This window comes from Scatophagus argus, chromosome 3, assembly GCF_020382885.2.
Source record: "Scatophagus argus isolate fScaArg1 chromosome 3, fScaArg1.pri, whole genome shotgun sequence".
NCBI classification, from domain to species: domain Eukaryota; kingdom Metazoa; phylum Chordata; class Actinopteri; family Scatophagidae; genus Scatophagus; species Scatophagus argus.
Genome location: NC_058495.1, coordinates 5,593,232 through 5,610,919, shown reverse-complemented (window position 1 = coordinate 5,610,919; position 17,688 = coordinate 5,593,232). Strand labels below are relative to the sequence as shown.

Here is a 17,688-nt window from a genome sequence, read left to right as displayed (position 1 = left end):
TCTTGTCATATGCTTGTCTGTTTTCATTGAGATTATAAGAGGTGTTCATTTGTTATGGTGAAATGTATGATAATTTTGGGGACTGTAGGTTTGTTGTGCTGTTGAAATGCAGTGGATTAAATTGGAAACAGTTTAGTGCTTTGCTAATGGCAGGGCTGCTGTTGTACACGCTTTTGAATATACAGTGTGGAGGTGGTTGGAAATGCTCTCTGTGTTTTCACAGCTTCTCACCATTAACAGACAGAAATATGTTCTCAGAATCTCAAATGACTTTTCTGTGAAGGCAAGACTAAGTGAGGTGCAAAATTGCATGGCACAAAAGATTTGTGAGCTTCAAGAAAGAGTGGCCCTGGTTTGAACTTCAGGGTGTTGTTACATGAAAAGCAGGCTAAATGAGTGTGTTCTTTTAGGAACACTGGGCTGCTAGAGAATAGAAAATGACAAATATGTTTGCAATTATGGTAATGACTACTCATTTATCGCTCACACATATCCTTGAGTAATCATGTTTATTACAATTCAGAATGCACACTGTGATTAGCTAATCTAAATTGGTTATGAAACATAGGATCACAGTGGGAGCCTTTAAATAACACAAACATTAGCAGCCTGGGGATGTATGCTGAGGAAGTATGACACATTCCTTATGGTCAGCAGTTGTCAAAGCTGCCAAGTCTACATGCATGGTAAACTGAGAGAGTGCATGTTAGACTAGTAGATTATGGGGTCGACTGGTGTTGTTTCAGTAATAACAGGATCATTTTTCAGCTGGGAGATGCACAAGGTTTGTCTGCAGTTTACAGTACAACTACCCTAAATTACACTAAAAACTTCCCTTCTTTGTATTCCGTTCTTTAATCACCAGAATGATTTAGCCTGGAACCATTAACATGTTGTTTGTGATTTTGTGCCATGTAGATAAACTCCATTGTCATTCAAAATGGCCAATCAGAAGCAGAAGCAGAAGTAGAAGTCTTTATTGTCACTATACAAGTACAGCGAGATGTCATTCAGAGCAGGCCAACAGATGCACAGAGTAAGAAGCAGTAGATAAGAGCAGTTAAATAGAATAAAGGTTCTAAAATGTACAAGATATACAGCTAAAAAATATAAACAGATATACAAACCTACCTAAGAAAAATTTACAGTTGCAAGGAATAAATATATATAGTATAGACAAGGTGCAGAGTATGCACAGCAGCAGAGCGGTATTGCACGACAAGTAGTATTGCACAACAGAGTAGTATTATTGCCAACAGTACAATACAACAGAGTATTACAAAGCAGAGTAGTACTGGTATACACTGAGGTGCAATGTAGCAGCAGAGGTAGAACAGTGATCATTGCACAAGACCCATGAGTGCTGGGGTTGCAGCGTGGAATGTGTGCTACGGTGTGTGCTAAGGGGTGGATGTAGTGGATGCTGCAAGTCCTGGGGTAGTGGGGTCAGTGGCGCAGAGAGTTGAGAAGTCTGATGGCGGTGGGGTAGAAACTGTTCTTAAGCCGTGTTGTGTGAGTGCACATAGTCCTGTAGCAAAGAGCCTGTGACCTGGGTGGGTGTGGTCCTTCAGTATGTTTTCTGCTCTGCCTACACACCGTGTGTGGTGTATCTCCTGGAGCTGGGTGCCAGTGATCCGCTGGGCAGTTTTGATATGTGTGTGTAGAGGACCAGGTATGAGGAAAGCTTTTAAATCTTTCATCTCGTATAAAATGCTAGCAATATGTAGTGTGATGTAATGAAAATGTGATTAGGAACAGTGATGTCACTGTGTACTCTAAAGTACAGTTCGTCATCACTGGAATGATGCAAGAGGGTCAACCACTGGAGGTCAGCAAAAACAAGATTTACAGCTTAAGCATTCATTTGGAGTTGTGTTTTAGGCCAGCTGACAAATCTAGGTCCAAAATTCACGTTTCTTTTTGTTCTCTTTTTGCTTCGTTTTTTTGTTTATACGAGTCAGTAAAGTTGTGAGCAGTAAAATCAAAGCAGTGAGTTGAATGTTGCTTGAGCACTACATGGATGTTACAAGAACTGCGACGTTTGATAGATTTATGGATTTGCATTTGGATTTATCACTGTGTGCTAGTCATATATTGGCTAAACTTAACACCGGTATGTCACTTGTTTAACAGAGAACAAGGCGACAGGCGTTAGACACTCTGTTTATTACTAAATCAATCCACTCCTTCGTGCTGAGGGAGTGTTCATTGATTAGGCAGAATCTCTTAAATGAAATCCTTTACAGCTTCCCATCATGCAAACAAAGAACAGTCTCCTGTGCTGTGGTCGAAGCGGAAACGACGACAAAAAGTCAAGAGGCGGCCATGAGTTTACTGATGAGAATGCACACTGGTGCTTATGGGCAGTGCTGGCTGCACAGTCCCTTCCATTACTCATGCAGCATGAGGACTTTGTCACCTCTGTAATTAAGTAGTGTAATGACAGACACCTCAGACTCCACACACACATCAAGAGAAAGACAAAAGGACATCACGTCTTTGCTAAGCATTTACCTGCTGACCATCTATATCACCATTATTATTCACTGATATATTTTTACATTCATTGGGCAGGCAGCCAGACCATAAATATCAACCCTGCTTGGATTGATTGCTTAAAAAAAATAAGAAGTATACACGACCAGTATGACAGGTGCTCTGTCATGATGTGCTCATTATTTGGTTGCTTTGGTAAAGTACATCCTGTTAAATCTATTTGATGAGAGAGTACTCAGTTCACAGATTATAATTGACCAGCGACTCTTCAAGCAAGGTTTTTGTTTTTCGCTTTATTTTATTGAGAAATGCTAAAAGTCAAAAGTTTTACATGTTCCAGGAAGAGGTGCTTTGAAACTAATCGCATGAATTGTATCTCTGTGGAAACCAATGACGTTTAGGGCATTGCCACGTTTTCTCAGGAGAAACATTTGCTCACAGATAACGCAGAGGGCGGTTTAATTTGAATTTTTCCTGTTTCTGGGTACTAAAGTCACATTTTCTTACTTTTCATCTTTTCATATACACACAACAGGGTTTCCAGCAGCCTTTCATCGTGTAGGCACCCTGTGTCACTTTAAATAAAGAACGTGCCAGTGTCAACATTTCAATATTCGACGTTTTAAGCTTCAGTGAGGACGAGCAGTGGCAGAACTTCACACAGCAAAGGCCATGTATTTAAAAAGTGAGGCGACTGTTTAAGGCGTCACTGATAACAAGATGAGATGTGTCAGGATTTGTCTGAATTAGCTTAGCGAGTGACTTACTGCTTGATTAAACTGGAAGTTCTCTTGGGGAAAATTTAATCAAAAAGGAAAATCATTAGCGTAAAGAAAGGTACATTGTAAATTGCAATTATATAGCCTTAAAACAAAGCATGCAAACCAAAGTGGAAGGGATTTTGGGTGTTGTGTTAAGAATGCTCATTTAATTTGAGTTTATGACTTCAGTTTAAGTCACTTTAAAAAAAAAAAAAGTGGAGTACTTGTGAATTTAGTTGGATTACTCTGGATTATTATTTTAAACAAGTCAATCCAAGTGAAATATACTGTGTGTTTATTCCAACACGTTCCAACACATTTATTTAAGTTGGGCAAGCTAATGTGACATTTTCTGCAACTGAAAATTTCTTCTGAACTTGTGAATACCATATAAACCAGCTGTCTCAAAAGACCAAGTATGTTACTCTTGTTACTTATTTCCTTCAAACCTCCAGACTCAGATGCAACTTTCATAATGCTGATTCAAGTCAACAGAGCAGTCAGGCAACAAAAAAACGAGAGAGCAGACAGAGGGAAAGCCAAGAGCAAATGAAAAATACAAAAACTACACTAAGAGCTCCCTGCTACTAATAAGGGACACAAGCAACAAACATGGACAACCTGACACCTGAAAGAAGAAAACACACCGACTAAATACACAAGAGACTAATTAACTGATGAGCCACAGGTAACAGAAAACAGTCAGGGAGAAGACAAAGACAGGAAGTAAAACCAAACATGAAGCATGAGGATAATGTATTTACAAAATAAAACAGGAAACAGACTGCAAGCAAATCCCAGGACCATGCCACAAAGGACTGAATGTCAGATGTAATAAAATGACAAAATGAATGCTAAATCCAGGCCAGAGCCAGACAGTCTAGTGATGCAGAGTTCTGATGATGTAATGAGAGATAGAAATGGCAGGCTGGGAGAGCCTGGACCTCGGTGCATTGCTTACAAGCCTGCAGAAGACATGAGTCACACTTAAGATGCTGACCTGTCTGCCTGCATTCTACAGCATCCCCAAAAACATCTTCTCAGTTTCACTCCCGTTGCTTATTTTGCTACTGGCACAGAAATGCGGATTTTGGAATCAAGTTACGCAGTGTGCAACTTACTTGGCACACTGGGCAATACATTTCTGAGGAGACATAAAGACTGTTAGGATTGTTTTATCAAAAGATTCACCGAATCATAGGCAAGACAGTGACAATATAGAGTGGCGTGCTTTACATCTTTTTATTACACGATCTGCATGAATACTCGATTCTGATTGGCTGCAGAGTGTCCATAAGTAGTTCCTGTGAAACTGTCCACTGTTCTGAGTGAATGCTCTGGCTTACAACCCGACCCTCAAAGAGTAAACATACGCTTGGACAGTTGCAGTGTTGTAGTTATTGAGTTTTACTAGCATAATGTCAGTCAAAGGATTTCCTTGAGCTCAGTGGACCAGAAATATCTCCCATTTCAAATTTGTATTTACAGATCATCCTATTTACTGGAGCAGTGAATAAGAACCTTATGGGATGGTAATGATTGTTCTTGGTAAACTTTTGATTTTGATTGCAAAATACATAATGCATTTATGCAGTGTCACACAGACTTAATAGCCCAGGTGGGAAATCTGCTTTAACAAGACAAACAGCAAGCTTGCAATCACAAACAGGACTGCAGGAAGTCTTATTAACATTCAGTTTAAAGATTCGGGGATATTTAAATTGTGATTTGTTTATAAATGTACAGGTTCCTTGTGATGCTTTTATTTACATATATTTCTCTTGTAGAGTGCTCAGAAATCACAAAGTGCAATAAGTCGCAAGTAGCTTATTGGTTTTTGTGCCTAAAAACACAACAGTTGCACATCAGCCACAAACCCCACTGCCACTCAGCACGTGCACTCGCTTCTTAATGCTCACTCACACCATGCAGCCATGCAGAGAGCAAGCCGTTGTGAAATGTCAGTGAGATAAGCAATGTTGCCTTGCTGCTCCCCAGAGAGAAAAGAGGGGCAGGAAACACAATGACGCGGTAATGAGGAGTTCGTGCTGTGTACACAGCAGGTAGACCTCTACATGTGATCGCTAAGGACAGCGTTTACATGAGGAAGGTGAAAGTTGGAGAACCAGAGTCATGGCAGAATAATTTACTGTATATATTTTTCCAGTCCCTGATAGTCCATAATCAGACTGGTGTTAGTTGTGATTGATTCTGCATTTGAATAAAACATGACAGTTACAAATAGTGTACATACTGAATGTATCAGATTGATGAAAATTGCCTATGTCTGTAATTTGTGATTAGTGCCTGAAGTATGTGGTGGAATTAAATGTGATGTTGTTCCCATCGCCAGCAGTTTTCTAACCTGAGTAAGAAGCTAACATTCTGTGTGACAATCCACAGTTTTTCCACTTGTGACTTGCTTTAAACACTAAAAACACATGGTTAAGGTAGACAGATTGGGTTCCTATAAAACTCTGTGTACTTTTGTCTCACACCAGACAAAATGATCATGTTGCTGCTTGTGTTGCTTTCCTTGCTGGACTGATTTTGGCAGTTAAACTGTGGAATCAAATGATAGTATGAGCAGTAGGAATGCAAAACTAGAGAGAAATGACAAAAATATAGCCTGATATACACCTTTTCATTCAGTGCCTAAATAGAAGAGCAGGATCACTTTTCAGATACCCACCAGCCAGCCACTTTCCTTGAATCGCTGTTGCACAATATATATCCCTCAGGTCTTGTATCTCGTGAATATGAACGCTTAATTGTGATGACTTTGTTTCCTTCAAAATGTTCCATGTTTTCATTCTCTACCTCCTGGCTATTCATTGTTTCTGGTTCTCGTCCTCCAAATGTTTTCCACGCCTACAGCTCTCAGTGACATCTGTCCATGCAAGCCACAGCTTCATTATGTTTTTATTTCCGTTACAGTTTGTCGATCCTCAGGGGATGTTAGACAAGATGTAGTATCAAAACTTCAATAAAAACATCATGTGATAGGCTTTTTTTATTCTAATGAAGCAATGCCAGTGTCTAAACTGCCAGTATTTATTGACATAAGCCAGTATTTATTGACATATTGCATCTTGTTAGTTTTGTGTATTTATTATTCTCAACAGTGTAAGAGCTTTTGGCTTACTTGTGTCCATGAGGCAGCTGCACACATACTGTGCTATGTTTACTGTGTAATTTGGTAGAAGTTGGGCTGTTTTGGATGCTTTCTTGATCCCCAGCCTCCATCCTGCTTCGATCTGTGGGGATGTTTCTGCGAGAGAGGGATGAGAGCAGCTTTCTGCTAAGCTGGACTGTGTGAGCAGTGCTTTCTAAGAGCTTTGTGCTTTAGTATAGATTCTATTGTGGTGGAGGCTGGGCTTTCAGTTGTGTCTTCTGTGTCATAACTTTGTACTGTATTGACCATGCTGTCCAATAACAGTTTGAAGGAGACTTATTTTTTTATAGCAAGTACAAGAGAGGCAGCAAATGGCAACCATTTAAGTTGTCAGTGCCAACAGTTAAAAATTTGTAAGCACAAAGCGAAATACTTCATTTTCTGTTTCGATGATAACTACCACCTTCCAATTGTTTAGATGGTGCTGATGTATTGATCTCTGCACAATTTCATTTTTTTCCCATGTTAGAGCCGAGGGTGAAATCCAATACGACCATTCTATTTTAACATCATGCGGAGGTGAGCTGCTTATGCAAACAGGCTCTGTGCACTCGATTTATACATAGGTGTGGGTAGAAAAAGCTGTATTTTTGTTTATATCGATCAGCCCTCCCCAGCTGCAGCTGCACGGTGTGGTGCGTGTTTGTCTTCTGCAAACTGCTCGCTAACACATTTAATACAGAGTGAACAAAATGCTAATAAGCTGAGATTTCTGAATTGTTTTGTTAGGATTGAGGCTGCCTCTGTAACAGCCACAGTCACCTCAGTTCACATTGCCATTATCACTCAATTTGTTTTCTCCTTTATGTTCAGACAATTCACATTTAAATCATTTATTGTACTTTTCTTCCCCCTGAAAGCATGCTGTATCAGAATATCCCATTTCTCCCATAAAGACATTGTGATTACAGTTGTGGTTCACTCAATTATATTCACTCCATCTCAATTTTCTCCTGAGCAGAATAGGTAAATTAAGATAACTAGACTGGCTGATTAGCTCTACCTCCTACTATTAATTAGGATTAGTGCACACACCAGATATATTATTGATGATGGTGATAATGATGATGGCGCTGCTGACTGAAATTAGGCCTAACACGTAAGGTATTGTTGTATGAAGGAAGTGCAGCAGCAGTTAATAATTGAGTGGAATATGAATATGAACTTAAAGTAAAATATGGGCTTATTTGTAAAAGTCAAAAAAAAGATTCTTATCCAAAGGATGATCCTGGTGTTTTGTTTTTTTTTTTTGTCCAAGCAGAAAATTCCATAAAAAGATCAAAACCAACAACATCTTTCGTCTCTCGGTACTTTCCATCTTCCCTACACTGTCTGTGGCACTCAGCTTCAAGCCCGCTGATTTTTGTGGAAGACATAAATCTTTAAAAAAGAAAAAGAAATATCACTCAAACAGGAGTAATTTGAATTTGTTGGGGTCTGTAGCTGGAGAACCCAGAGGGAACCCACATAGACACAACTCAAAATCAAGAAGCTACAATATTTATGGTCATTGTAATGGCAGAATGAACATGTGAAATGGTTTTTAGTTTAGTTTAGTTTAGTTTTTATTGTTTTTTAGTTGTTGGACAATAGTGGGGAGGAATAAAACACATTAGTCTTTGGCTATATAGGCAACCCTTTCAGCAAATCAGTGCACATTCAATAAAGAACTGAAGATGCTTTATTATTTACTGACATTTGGGAGATGGTTTGAATGTGTGTTTTTTTTCAAATCATTGATGTCAAATGTAGCAGCAAAAATCCTCAAGTATAACTGTAATGTTTTGGAAAAAAATAATTTGTTATGCTTTGTCCTTATTTGCTTGCTTTTGCTTTTTTAATAAAGCCAATGTTTCATGCATATTTCGAACCAATCATACGGGCCCACACACATTTTCAATTTATTATTCAAGCTCAAGGACAGAATTGTCATGGTGGCTTAGAACTGGCATTAAACCTACAGTTAAAACGGCTGTCTGAGTTTCCATTAACCTACACAATAGAACCGCCCTGCTAATTTTCACAGCTCCACTTTAGCAATAATTGATATTCATGATGTGTGTTCCTGCAGCTGCCAGTTAAATTCAGTGTACACAGACTCAGGGACAGTGGGTGGTTTAATCTATTTGGGAATGTGTGTCATATTTAAGTTTAACAAATCAGCCAAATCCAAGCCAATTGGAAAATGTAGTAATGTTTTAAATAAGTTGCATAAGGTGTGATTCACTGTATATCATAATTGTTATTAGATGGGTGGTTCCAGCAAAGCAGTCTGCTCAGTGATGCATAAGTACATTCAGCTGTGGCTAAAGCTTAGCTACCTGTGCTCTGAATATATCACTTGTTTGGTTCTTGCAGTGAAGGTCTTTTTTTTTTTTTTTTAATATTTAGTTCATATGTGTCTTTTTTATTTTTCCACAGGGACAGCTGACAAGAAGAACATACACCTTGGCAGCTCACAGGCAGGTCAGTAATTGGCTATCACAACCCTGTTACCTTGACCACATTACAACATCTTAAGCCAGACTCAGACTACAGGAGTCTCTGGCCAGTTCAGTCCCGATTCACTCCCTACCAGTAGAAGTAGAAATCTGCTCTAGGAACTTGGTCTGTACTGAAGTTCGGCCCAGATTATCTGGTAACGTGAGGCATTTTAAGATCCAATCTTACACCCTCCAAACTGCTCACAGACCCATCTGGGATGTCCTGATGATTTCAAGCATGTTTAATATATAGGATTTGAAATATGGATGATTACGTCAGCACTTTCTGAACAGGACCACAATAGCTAAAGAGTAAGGCATCCCAGAGCAGCTGACGGCGCCTGATGTCTACGGGCATGATTTGTCACATCCCAAATAGCTTGGATGCCGATCTTGTTGCGGTATTGAGCATACACGAGTGGAATGTGGAAACTTGAAGCCTCCAGTGCACAAACATTGAGAATGGACTTCACAATGAAGTAGGAGACATCTTGTGTCCAGTAGTTAAACTTGTGAAATGAAAAATATTTGCATATTTGTCTATTTTGGAGTTTTAAAGAGGGAAAATAAATTGGTCCAATTTTTACACACATTACAGGATTTGTTTTTGGGTGCTTTAATGCATGTGTGGAGGGGATCTTTAATAATATCCTGTAGTGTGCGATGCGATTTCCATGTTGCATCATGTGCGTGATGCAACTTGATTTCAAAATTGGTTAGGATTTTAAAACTCCTGCAGTCTTAGCCTGGCTTCACTGACAGCATAAGTGAAAATGGAATTTATGCTTATACATTGTCACCTACCCTGCGGGAAGAAAAACACTGAACATAACAAAAGACACAGGGTGTTTTGTTGCCACTCTGTGTATGGCCAGTTGCCATGTGGTGGGCGTGCTCCCGGTCACTTCCTGTGGTGTTTGAGATGGCTGTATCTTGTGTTTTTGAAATTATTGCCTCCACATGGAGTCAGAAACAGAGGCAGCCAGCAGCTTGTGACATTTTAAACCCTGCTGACTTTATACAGACTGTGTGCTTTGTTACTGAAATTATCTTGACAAAGATGTGAGGTTTTAGGGGGTTTTAGAGGTGCCTTTTTATTATAAAGCTGTTCAGTGGTTAATAACTCTATACACACTGCATTTGTCAGGATAGACGGTTTGCCATACCTTTGCCTATCACATGCACTGTCTCATTTTTTTTATGTTCAGGCCAAGAGTTTAAACATACTGAACTACAACTTTTGCCAAGATATTTATAAAGGAGTCAGTGAAGTACATTAAAAGGACCAAGCTTCTTTTGTGTTTCTTCATCAAGTGGCAGAAGTTATTTACAGTGCAGCTTGACTCCTGTGAGCTCCTGACTACATTCCATTTCTGGCTTCCCCTGCCTCCTTTTGTATCTCTTCAGTTTGATCATTTTCAATTTTTTCAGTTTCCAGTAGATGAATTAATCCAGTTTCCTGCTGCATTATAGCTATTGTTGAATAATGATGCATCCATCCATTAAAGAAATATTCTACAGTTGAGAAGGAAAATGTTGTTGCTAAAGAGCGCAAATCTGATAAAGGTTCATCTGAGGTGAGACTGGTGTTCAGTTTATATCCACTGATGTGGAAATTATTTTTAATTTATAATCCGTTGTTACAGTCCACCACAAGCTCAGTATGTTTGATGTCATTGAGCTTCATGTGACTGTCCTTGCACCATGTGATGAAGTTCTCCATCAGTGACTCCATACAGCATATGAGTGTGGACAGACATGGATTTGAGGAAAATTTGTGATTCTGGCCCATGTAAATAAAATTGACTGGAACTGACTATTAAATGCAATAAATCAATGTCAATACCAATGTGACAGTTTGTCAAGAAGTGACAGCTGCTGCTTACAAACCTTTGTGTCAGGTCAGTTTTATTAACACATTTTCCTAACTGAGTTTACTGTCGACTAATGTATCCACTGATATTTGGCTCTGAGTAGGAAGCAGCTATTTCATGCTCAGTGGTGTCCTCTTGAGAGCTCCAGCTGTGCGAGGTTATGACTCATAACAACACAGTACATCCAACATGTTTTTACGCTATATGTGCTGTCTGTTGCTTGTGTTCGTCCTCATCCTCTGTGTCTGCTTTTGCCAGTGGTAGGTTGGCTCTGACCAACTTGGAAGTCACGTTTTCTGAACCTTGTGTCAGGAATGAAGCAGTAAGCGGTGTTAGCAGAGGGTCCAGCAGCTGAAATGACATATGAGCCTGTCAAGTCGAGTTGTGTTTTGTGTTCTGGGCTGCATTTCTCAGGTCACCTTAGCTGCCTGTATTTTTCAGATATGATGAAATTCCTGTTATGACAGGCCACACATTGTGTGGCACCATTGTCTGAGTGAAGAGACCCACATGCCCGTTCAAATAGCTTCAACGATATATAAGCCAGATGCGATTTTATTTTCACATCTGAGTTTGACAGTACAGTGAATACTACCCATTACATCTCAGTGAGTCTGTTCAGTGTGCAGAAGGCAATATTCTGCTGAATGGATGCATCTTTATTCACTATTTCTCATTGAAGCGGTGGTTCTACAGTTCACTTCTTGTAAATGTTAATCAGAAGTCTAAAATGTCCTTACATATGCCACTGGTTTAAAACTTGAATCATCTTCAGCAAGACAAGCAGGCAAGTAGTTTGGTGGTGTTCTTGAAGCTGCTGTTTTGTTGTTGATGTGTTCTTGTACTCTCTGTCAGGTTTTCATCAAGCTTAAATACTACATCATTTTACGAATTGATTCTAACACTTTATTTCTGCGTAGCAGCTGAGGGCCTCGGGCAATGGCTGGGATCAGTTTATTGAACCGCTCTCTTAATTTGTAAACCATTCACATAATGTAGCAACCACAGTTTTGTCTGTGTGATGTGGCTTATATATGCCTGACAGTGGTGCTGGCTTCTCATTCACCCAATATGTTGAATTGCAACAGTGAATAAAGTTCAGTTTAGAGTGGTTATGATGGAGTTAGAACTGTATTAAGCGATTAAGGTTTTCTTTATTTTTTGGACAAAAAGTGTCATTCTACCTGTTGAGTTCAAAATATCATTTATAATTATTGACAAATGTTCATGTTTCCACTATTTCTACTGTATAAATACTTTGGACAAATAAGTGGAAAATCATGCTTATACTATAAATATATCTAGCAAATCACCCCACTTCTCAGTTCCTTCTTTTATATTCCTGATAGACTCATTCCTCATATTGCAACCTGGCATTTAAGCATCCTGCTGTTTTTAGAGTTTGTGACGTATGTCCTCCTTTAAATACAGTTGTATATATTGCATTTGCATTGTATGAATGACTTTGTTTGTCATTAAATGCAGAAGTTAGAAATACAGCAGGGCCAATACGATGCAAAGACACCATCATATTAGATATTCAGCCAACAGGCATGATTGTGTATTGCGAGTGTGATTGCAATAGTGCTTATAAAATGACCAAAATAAATGCAAAGAAATACAATTCTTGCAGTACAGAACGTGCGTTTATCTGGATGCAGTGGAACTATTTGCTCCTAAGTAGCTTGTTGGAAGGATCTCATGAACATCATTATATTTCTCATCCAGGCTGCTGTGCTCTCTGTGTTATAAGTAATGTGGCTGGTTACTTAACTTATCTGCAGCAAGCAGTGAAATAGCTGCAGGATGTGTTTTTTTGAAGTGCAGTCTGGTTGCCACATATCTCGGTTGTGCTATGACTCAGCGAAGAGTGATTAGAAATGTACAAACACGGTGAAATGTCTGTGTTTCACTTTTATCTTGTTATTATCTTATACTTCACACAGGCATCTTCTATTCACAGATTTTCTCATCCATACATATAAACATACTATACCTGTCTGTGCTAAATTAAACATCGGTTTTTCGTCAGAAAGAAGAAGTATTCACTGCTATCACAGTTTCAGACACTACCATCACAGATCAGACTTTTCAGTGTTTCAGTGAAAAGTAATTATGGAAAATACCCTGTGGAAATTCTTTATTCAGCCTTGAGCATCTTATTTTAACCAAAATGTGTCCATTGTGCCCAGGACAATAAAACTTCACATTCTCCTAGACAATGTTTAATAAAGCCTTGAGGTGGTGAATGGGATCACTCTGATAATTTACTGGTATTGCCTGGCAGCGCACAGGACCCCTCCGTGGCTCTGAGTTAAACTCATTACAGATTCCACAATGCCATGTTATTGAGTCATCTTCATAAAATGAGCAGTCATTTTTGTTTTGCAGATTATCTTTTACGGCTTTGCTGATAGACAGGTTGCAGAACCTTGCATCATTACAAGCCACACTATAAGCAAATACGAAGAAATGAAAAAGCAAAGGCAAATTGTTGTAGATATACTAATACTGAGGAAAGTAATAGTCATCATTACAACACAGCAATTCTCCTGATTCCTAGAAGTATTAGAATCAGAAGATATAATTTTAGTTTGGAAGTAAGGTGGCTGGGAGCAGGGACAAGTCCCTCCACTGGACATAACCCTCCTGACACTGGATCTTTTAACAGGTTATAGAATCTTTGTGCCTTTGCTGGTGATATGTAGCACCATACTTGATATTATATGAGTGGCCAATTACACAATGCCAAAGCTTTCATGCGAATGAAGAACAGAGCATTTGAAATAAAAAATACTGCCTTTAAGCAAGCAAATAATGTCAGTCTTCCCAGTTTAGTCTCATATATGTCATTTTCTTCAACTATGAGACATACATTTTCCCATTCCGTAATATAATTCCATAATATCATAATGGGCAGATAAAGACCTGCTTTATCTTACCCAAAGAGTCTATCTCAGACTATTCACTTGAGTTTCCCATATTCTGTATTAGAATTTAAATGGCAGCATGGATTCCCCTTGAGGTTGAGTGCCAAGGAGAATTTAACGAGGGTGTGTTAAAACAATTAATGAGATGTGGTTGCTAAAACACAGACTTAGATAGTGATCCTCTGACCTCTGCGGGGAGCATGAAGTCATGATTATTATTCAACCTTTGCTCCAGGTAACATGTAAATGAGTGCAACTTTATATAGTGTCACTTCAAAAATAAATAATGTAAAGTAAAATAGATATAAAATATAAAACAAAAATATGTGTTCAAACAGCGTAATTATTTGCTTAGGCTGTAAATACGGAATTCAGACATAGAAGAAGGAAAATAAGTTGGTTTTAAGTCTCAAATTAAGATGTTTGTTCCACTCACCAGACAAGTATTCCACAGCAGTAGAACATGGTAAGAAACAGCTCTGTGCCAAGTATTTCTTATTAATCTCTGGAATGATGAGCTAGCCTGCATATTGTGGTCTGAGTGTACATGGGGTAATGTAAGGTCTTAAGGTGTCATGCCTAGTAAGAAGGTGTTAATCCATGAGGAACTGTGCAGGTGAGAAGTAGCAGTTTGTTGTCTGACCTTGCTGAAGTAAGGAGACAACGAGGACAGCAAAAATATTATATGCTGTATTTTTTGTTTTAGGCGAAGAATTAAACTATTTTGCTAAACCTAGAAAAGTTGCAAGTCTAAATGAGATAAACACCTAAATAAGCATGTCATGATCTCACTATTAGAAATGGGCAAACTCTGATTTGCTATGTTGAAGTTACGTCCACCTGCCCATAAGGGTGTCAAATCAGAAATGCCTCAATGTGTCATTCTAGAGGGCGTGGACAAACAACATATTTTATCGTTTAATTTGGAGGACTTGTTGCTTCAGACAGGATAAAAATAAACATCTGGGTGTCATCAGCTGAAAAATGGGAGTTTATATTCACTTGATGGGCCATTTGGCAAATAGGGCATATACAATGAAAAAAAACTGTTGTCCTAAGACAGAGCCTTGGGGTACCCCACTATAAAGAATCTGAGTATTAGAGAAAGAGTTGCTGTAAATAACGGTAGATGTTCTGCCAAGCAAATCTGCATTAAATCATGTGAGTATTCATTATAACACTCATATAACACTCACTTGCATATAGATTCTGTTAGGGATGTATTACACCAAACGTGTGTGTTTATTTGCTGCTATGACATTTATCCCTTTGCATGTACTTGCTGATGGAGGAATATTCTAGACTCATGGAATTACTGCATCAAGCATCATTGTTCAAACTGATATAACACTCCTATGACCGGATGCTCTTGAATACTGCTATTTCATACAGGGACCCATTCACCAAGGACAAAATGAATTTCTCCTCCTTCAATTGCCTGCCATCCACCACTCCAAAACACAGACATCCTGAATAAGCTTTGGTTCCGTTCTGAAAGGCTGGGTAGAGAGGGGGTTTTCATTTCTGACTTGAATGCTGTTGATAAGAAATAGAAACTGACCCATGTGGCACTCATCTCCCTCTCTCTCTCTCCACACTTGTGAGCATGTGTGCTTTAAAGGATTGCTAGCATCAGTGCTGCTGAGTTCGGGTACTCTTTTGGAACAGAAACTGATAAAGCAGTCATGAGGGTAGAAATGGACTTGAGTGGTGTTAAGGGTTGAAAAAATATATGTTGCTTTATCATACAGGGTCCGGATGCAATATGTGTTTGTAAGTTATTTATAGCAGCTAACATGAGGCTGCCTCTTATTAAACATTTCTGAGCAATGAAGCCATTTCTAAGTGTTGAAATTTGATAAGGATTTTTTTATTTATTGTATGAAATCACATTTCTTTGCAATAGTGCAGATTTTGTGCTTAAAATAAAAGTGCTTAAAAACTCCATCTGCTATAACAGATAGAGTTACATCACACTCCTGTGTTCCCGTGGAAGTAAATTTAGAGATGTACAGATAAACATTGTCCCAGGGAGTGTGTCACAGCAAGTCGTTTCCTCATTCGAACAGCTGGAATCTGGAGACCCTCAAAGGGTCAGGGCCACAGCAGGGATTGGACAGTGAAAGCGCCGTCAGATTTGGTGAAATGCCACAGTGGCAACAAAGGCAAATGAAAGAGTTTTTTTTTTTTTTTTTTTTTGCTCTTTGAAGCTGCAACTAAAGTCGATGGCTATTGCCAAGAGCTGTGGAGCAGTGTGAACACAGATATGACACTGCACACAGTGCCACAAATCACATACCCTGCTCTTTAGCAGCTGTTTCAGGCATAGCTCAGGGTTATAATTTGTGTATGCTCTGGCGTGAAAAAAGCCAATTATTGTTATTGTTATAACCACTTTTGTAAAATGGCCGTAATTTATATTTTTCTATTCACAATGGATCACATAAGTACTTGTAGGTGAAGGAGAAAACAACAGACAATTATCACCAGAAAGCTCTCTTTTCCAACATAAAGATGGTGTTTTTCACGCCATTGCATTGGTTTTGCAAGACTATGACAGTTTAGGCTACAATAATATGCTCCTTTCCCAGTACCACATGATAGACAATGTTAGCAACTAACTGGTACTGTGTGGGGAGCATTTATCAGTCAAACATTTGCCTAAGGGAGTAGTAAAGACTAAATACAGAACTAAAAGAAGAGTGAACTTGAATTCAGTACTGTTTGTTCAAGATTGCCCTGCCAGCAGAAAAGATAACAATAGAGATTCAGCAAATACATTTTTGAAATGATCTTTGGGGAATGTTAAAGTTGTTGATATGTATTAAAAATAAGACAAAATTTAAATAATCTGTATTTAAACTGTTCATTTTGTGACTTCAGCATTACATCAAATGAAAAGAAATTGTGCAGTTTATCCATCCATCCATCCATCCATCCATCCATTTTCTTCCACTTTATCCGGGGCCAGGTCACGGGGGCAGCAGCTTGAGACAAGACAAGACAACTCTTATTTGTATAGCCCATTTTTACAAGCAGTTTGTCTCAAAGGGCTTTACATAACATCATAGCAACATCCTCCGCCCTTCAACCCTCACATCAACTAAGGACAAACCAGAAAAACCTTTAAGAGGAAAAAATGGGAGAAACCTCAGGGTGAGCAACAGAGCTCCTGCCTCCACTTGAGGGGGAGCAAACCTGGTTGAGAACCACGGCCACGGATTTGGAGGTGCTGATTCTCATCCCAGCCACTTCACACTCGGCTGCAAACCTCCCCAGCGCGTGCTGAAGGCCCTGGCTCAAAGAAGCCAACAGGACAACATCATCCGCAAAAAGCAGAGAGGAAATCCTGTGGTTCCCGAACCGGACACCCTCCGGCCCCTGGCTGCGCCTAGAAATCCTTTAAAATTTAAAATTCAGTGGGTTTAAACAATTCTTCCTTATGCACTATAGGCTTGCAATGACAAATTCACATAACAGTCAGCAGAATTAAATTTATTTTTTTCTCCTGCTGCTGTCCATGGTGCTGAAAGCTTGCAACTTAGCACATTAGACTTCAAATGCACAATGCAATTCATTGTCTTATGTGTCCCGTGTTGCTGGGAGACGGCACTGTACACAGTATCTGCTGTTCTGTATGAGATGGCTTTTTGACAAGCAGGCTTCAAATGGAGATGCTGCTGATTATTAAATTGCCAGTAAATCGTTTGATTTGATTCACAGTAAATTCTAGGATCTTTTGAGCACAGCACCAACAAACATCTACTACAAATAACATCCTATGGGTGCTACTGCCTATTTATTTTAATTTTAACTTTCATTGGGATAGAACCAACAAAACAAAAGGCCCCAAAACTCTTTTCATTCATACATGGCTGTTTTTGAAATCTGTAATAAAACAGCATTCAAATGGCAGTATATTAAGAGTTTTTCCTCCCTTCCACATTGACCCCAGTGTAATCTCCTTCT

At 39.0% G+C, this 17,688-nt stretch overlaps 1 protein-coding gene across 19 annotated transcripts in view; it reads left to right on the top strand.

Moving 5' to 3' along the window:
• rap1gapb (RAP1 GTPase activating protein b) overlaps positions 1-17,688 on the top strand; it is an 86,907-nt gene that overhangs the window by 9,949 nt on the left and 59,270 nt on the right. For all 19 annotated transcript variants that reach the window (XM_046382952.1, XM_046382990.1, XM_046382984.1 and 16 more), the window contains one exon: positions 8,854-8,898. Coding sequence is in view for 5 of the 19 variants with exons in the window: in XM_046382945.1 (XP_046238901.1) it covers positions 8,854-8,898 (45 nt within the window). In the remaining 14 variants the exon portion in view is untranslated. The remainder of the gene's footprint in view (positions 1-8,853; positions 8,899-17,688) is intronic.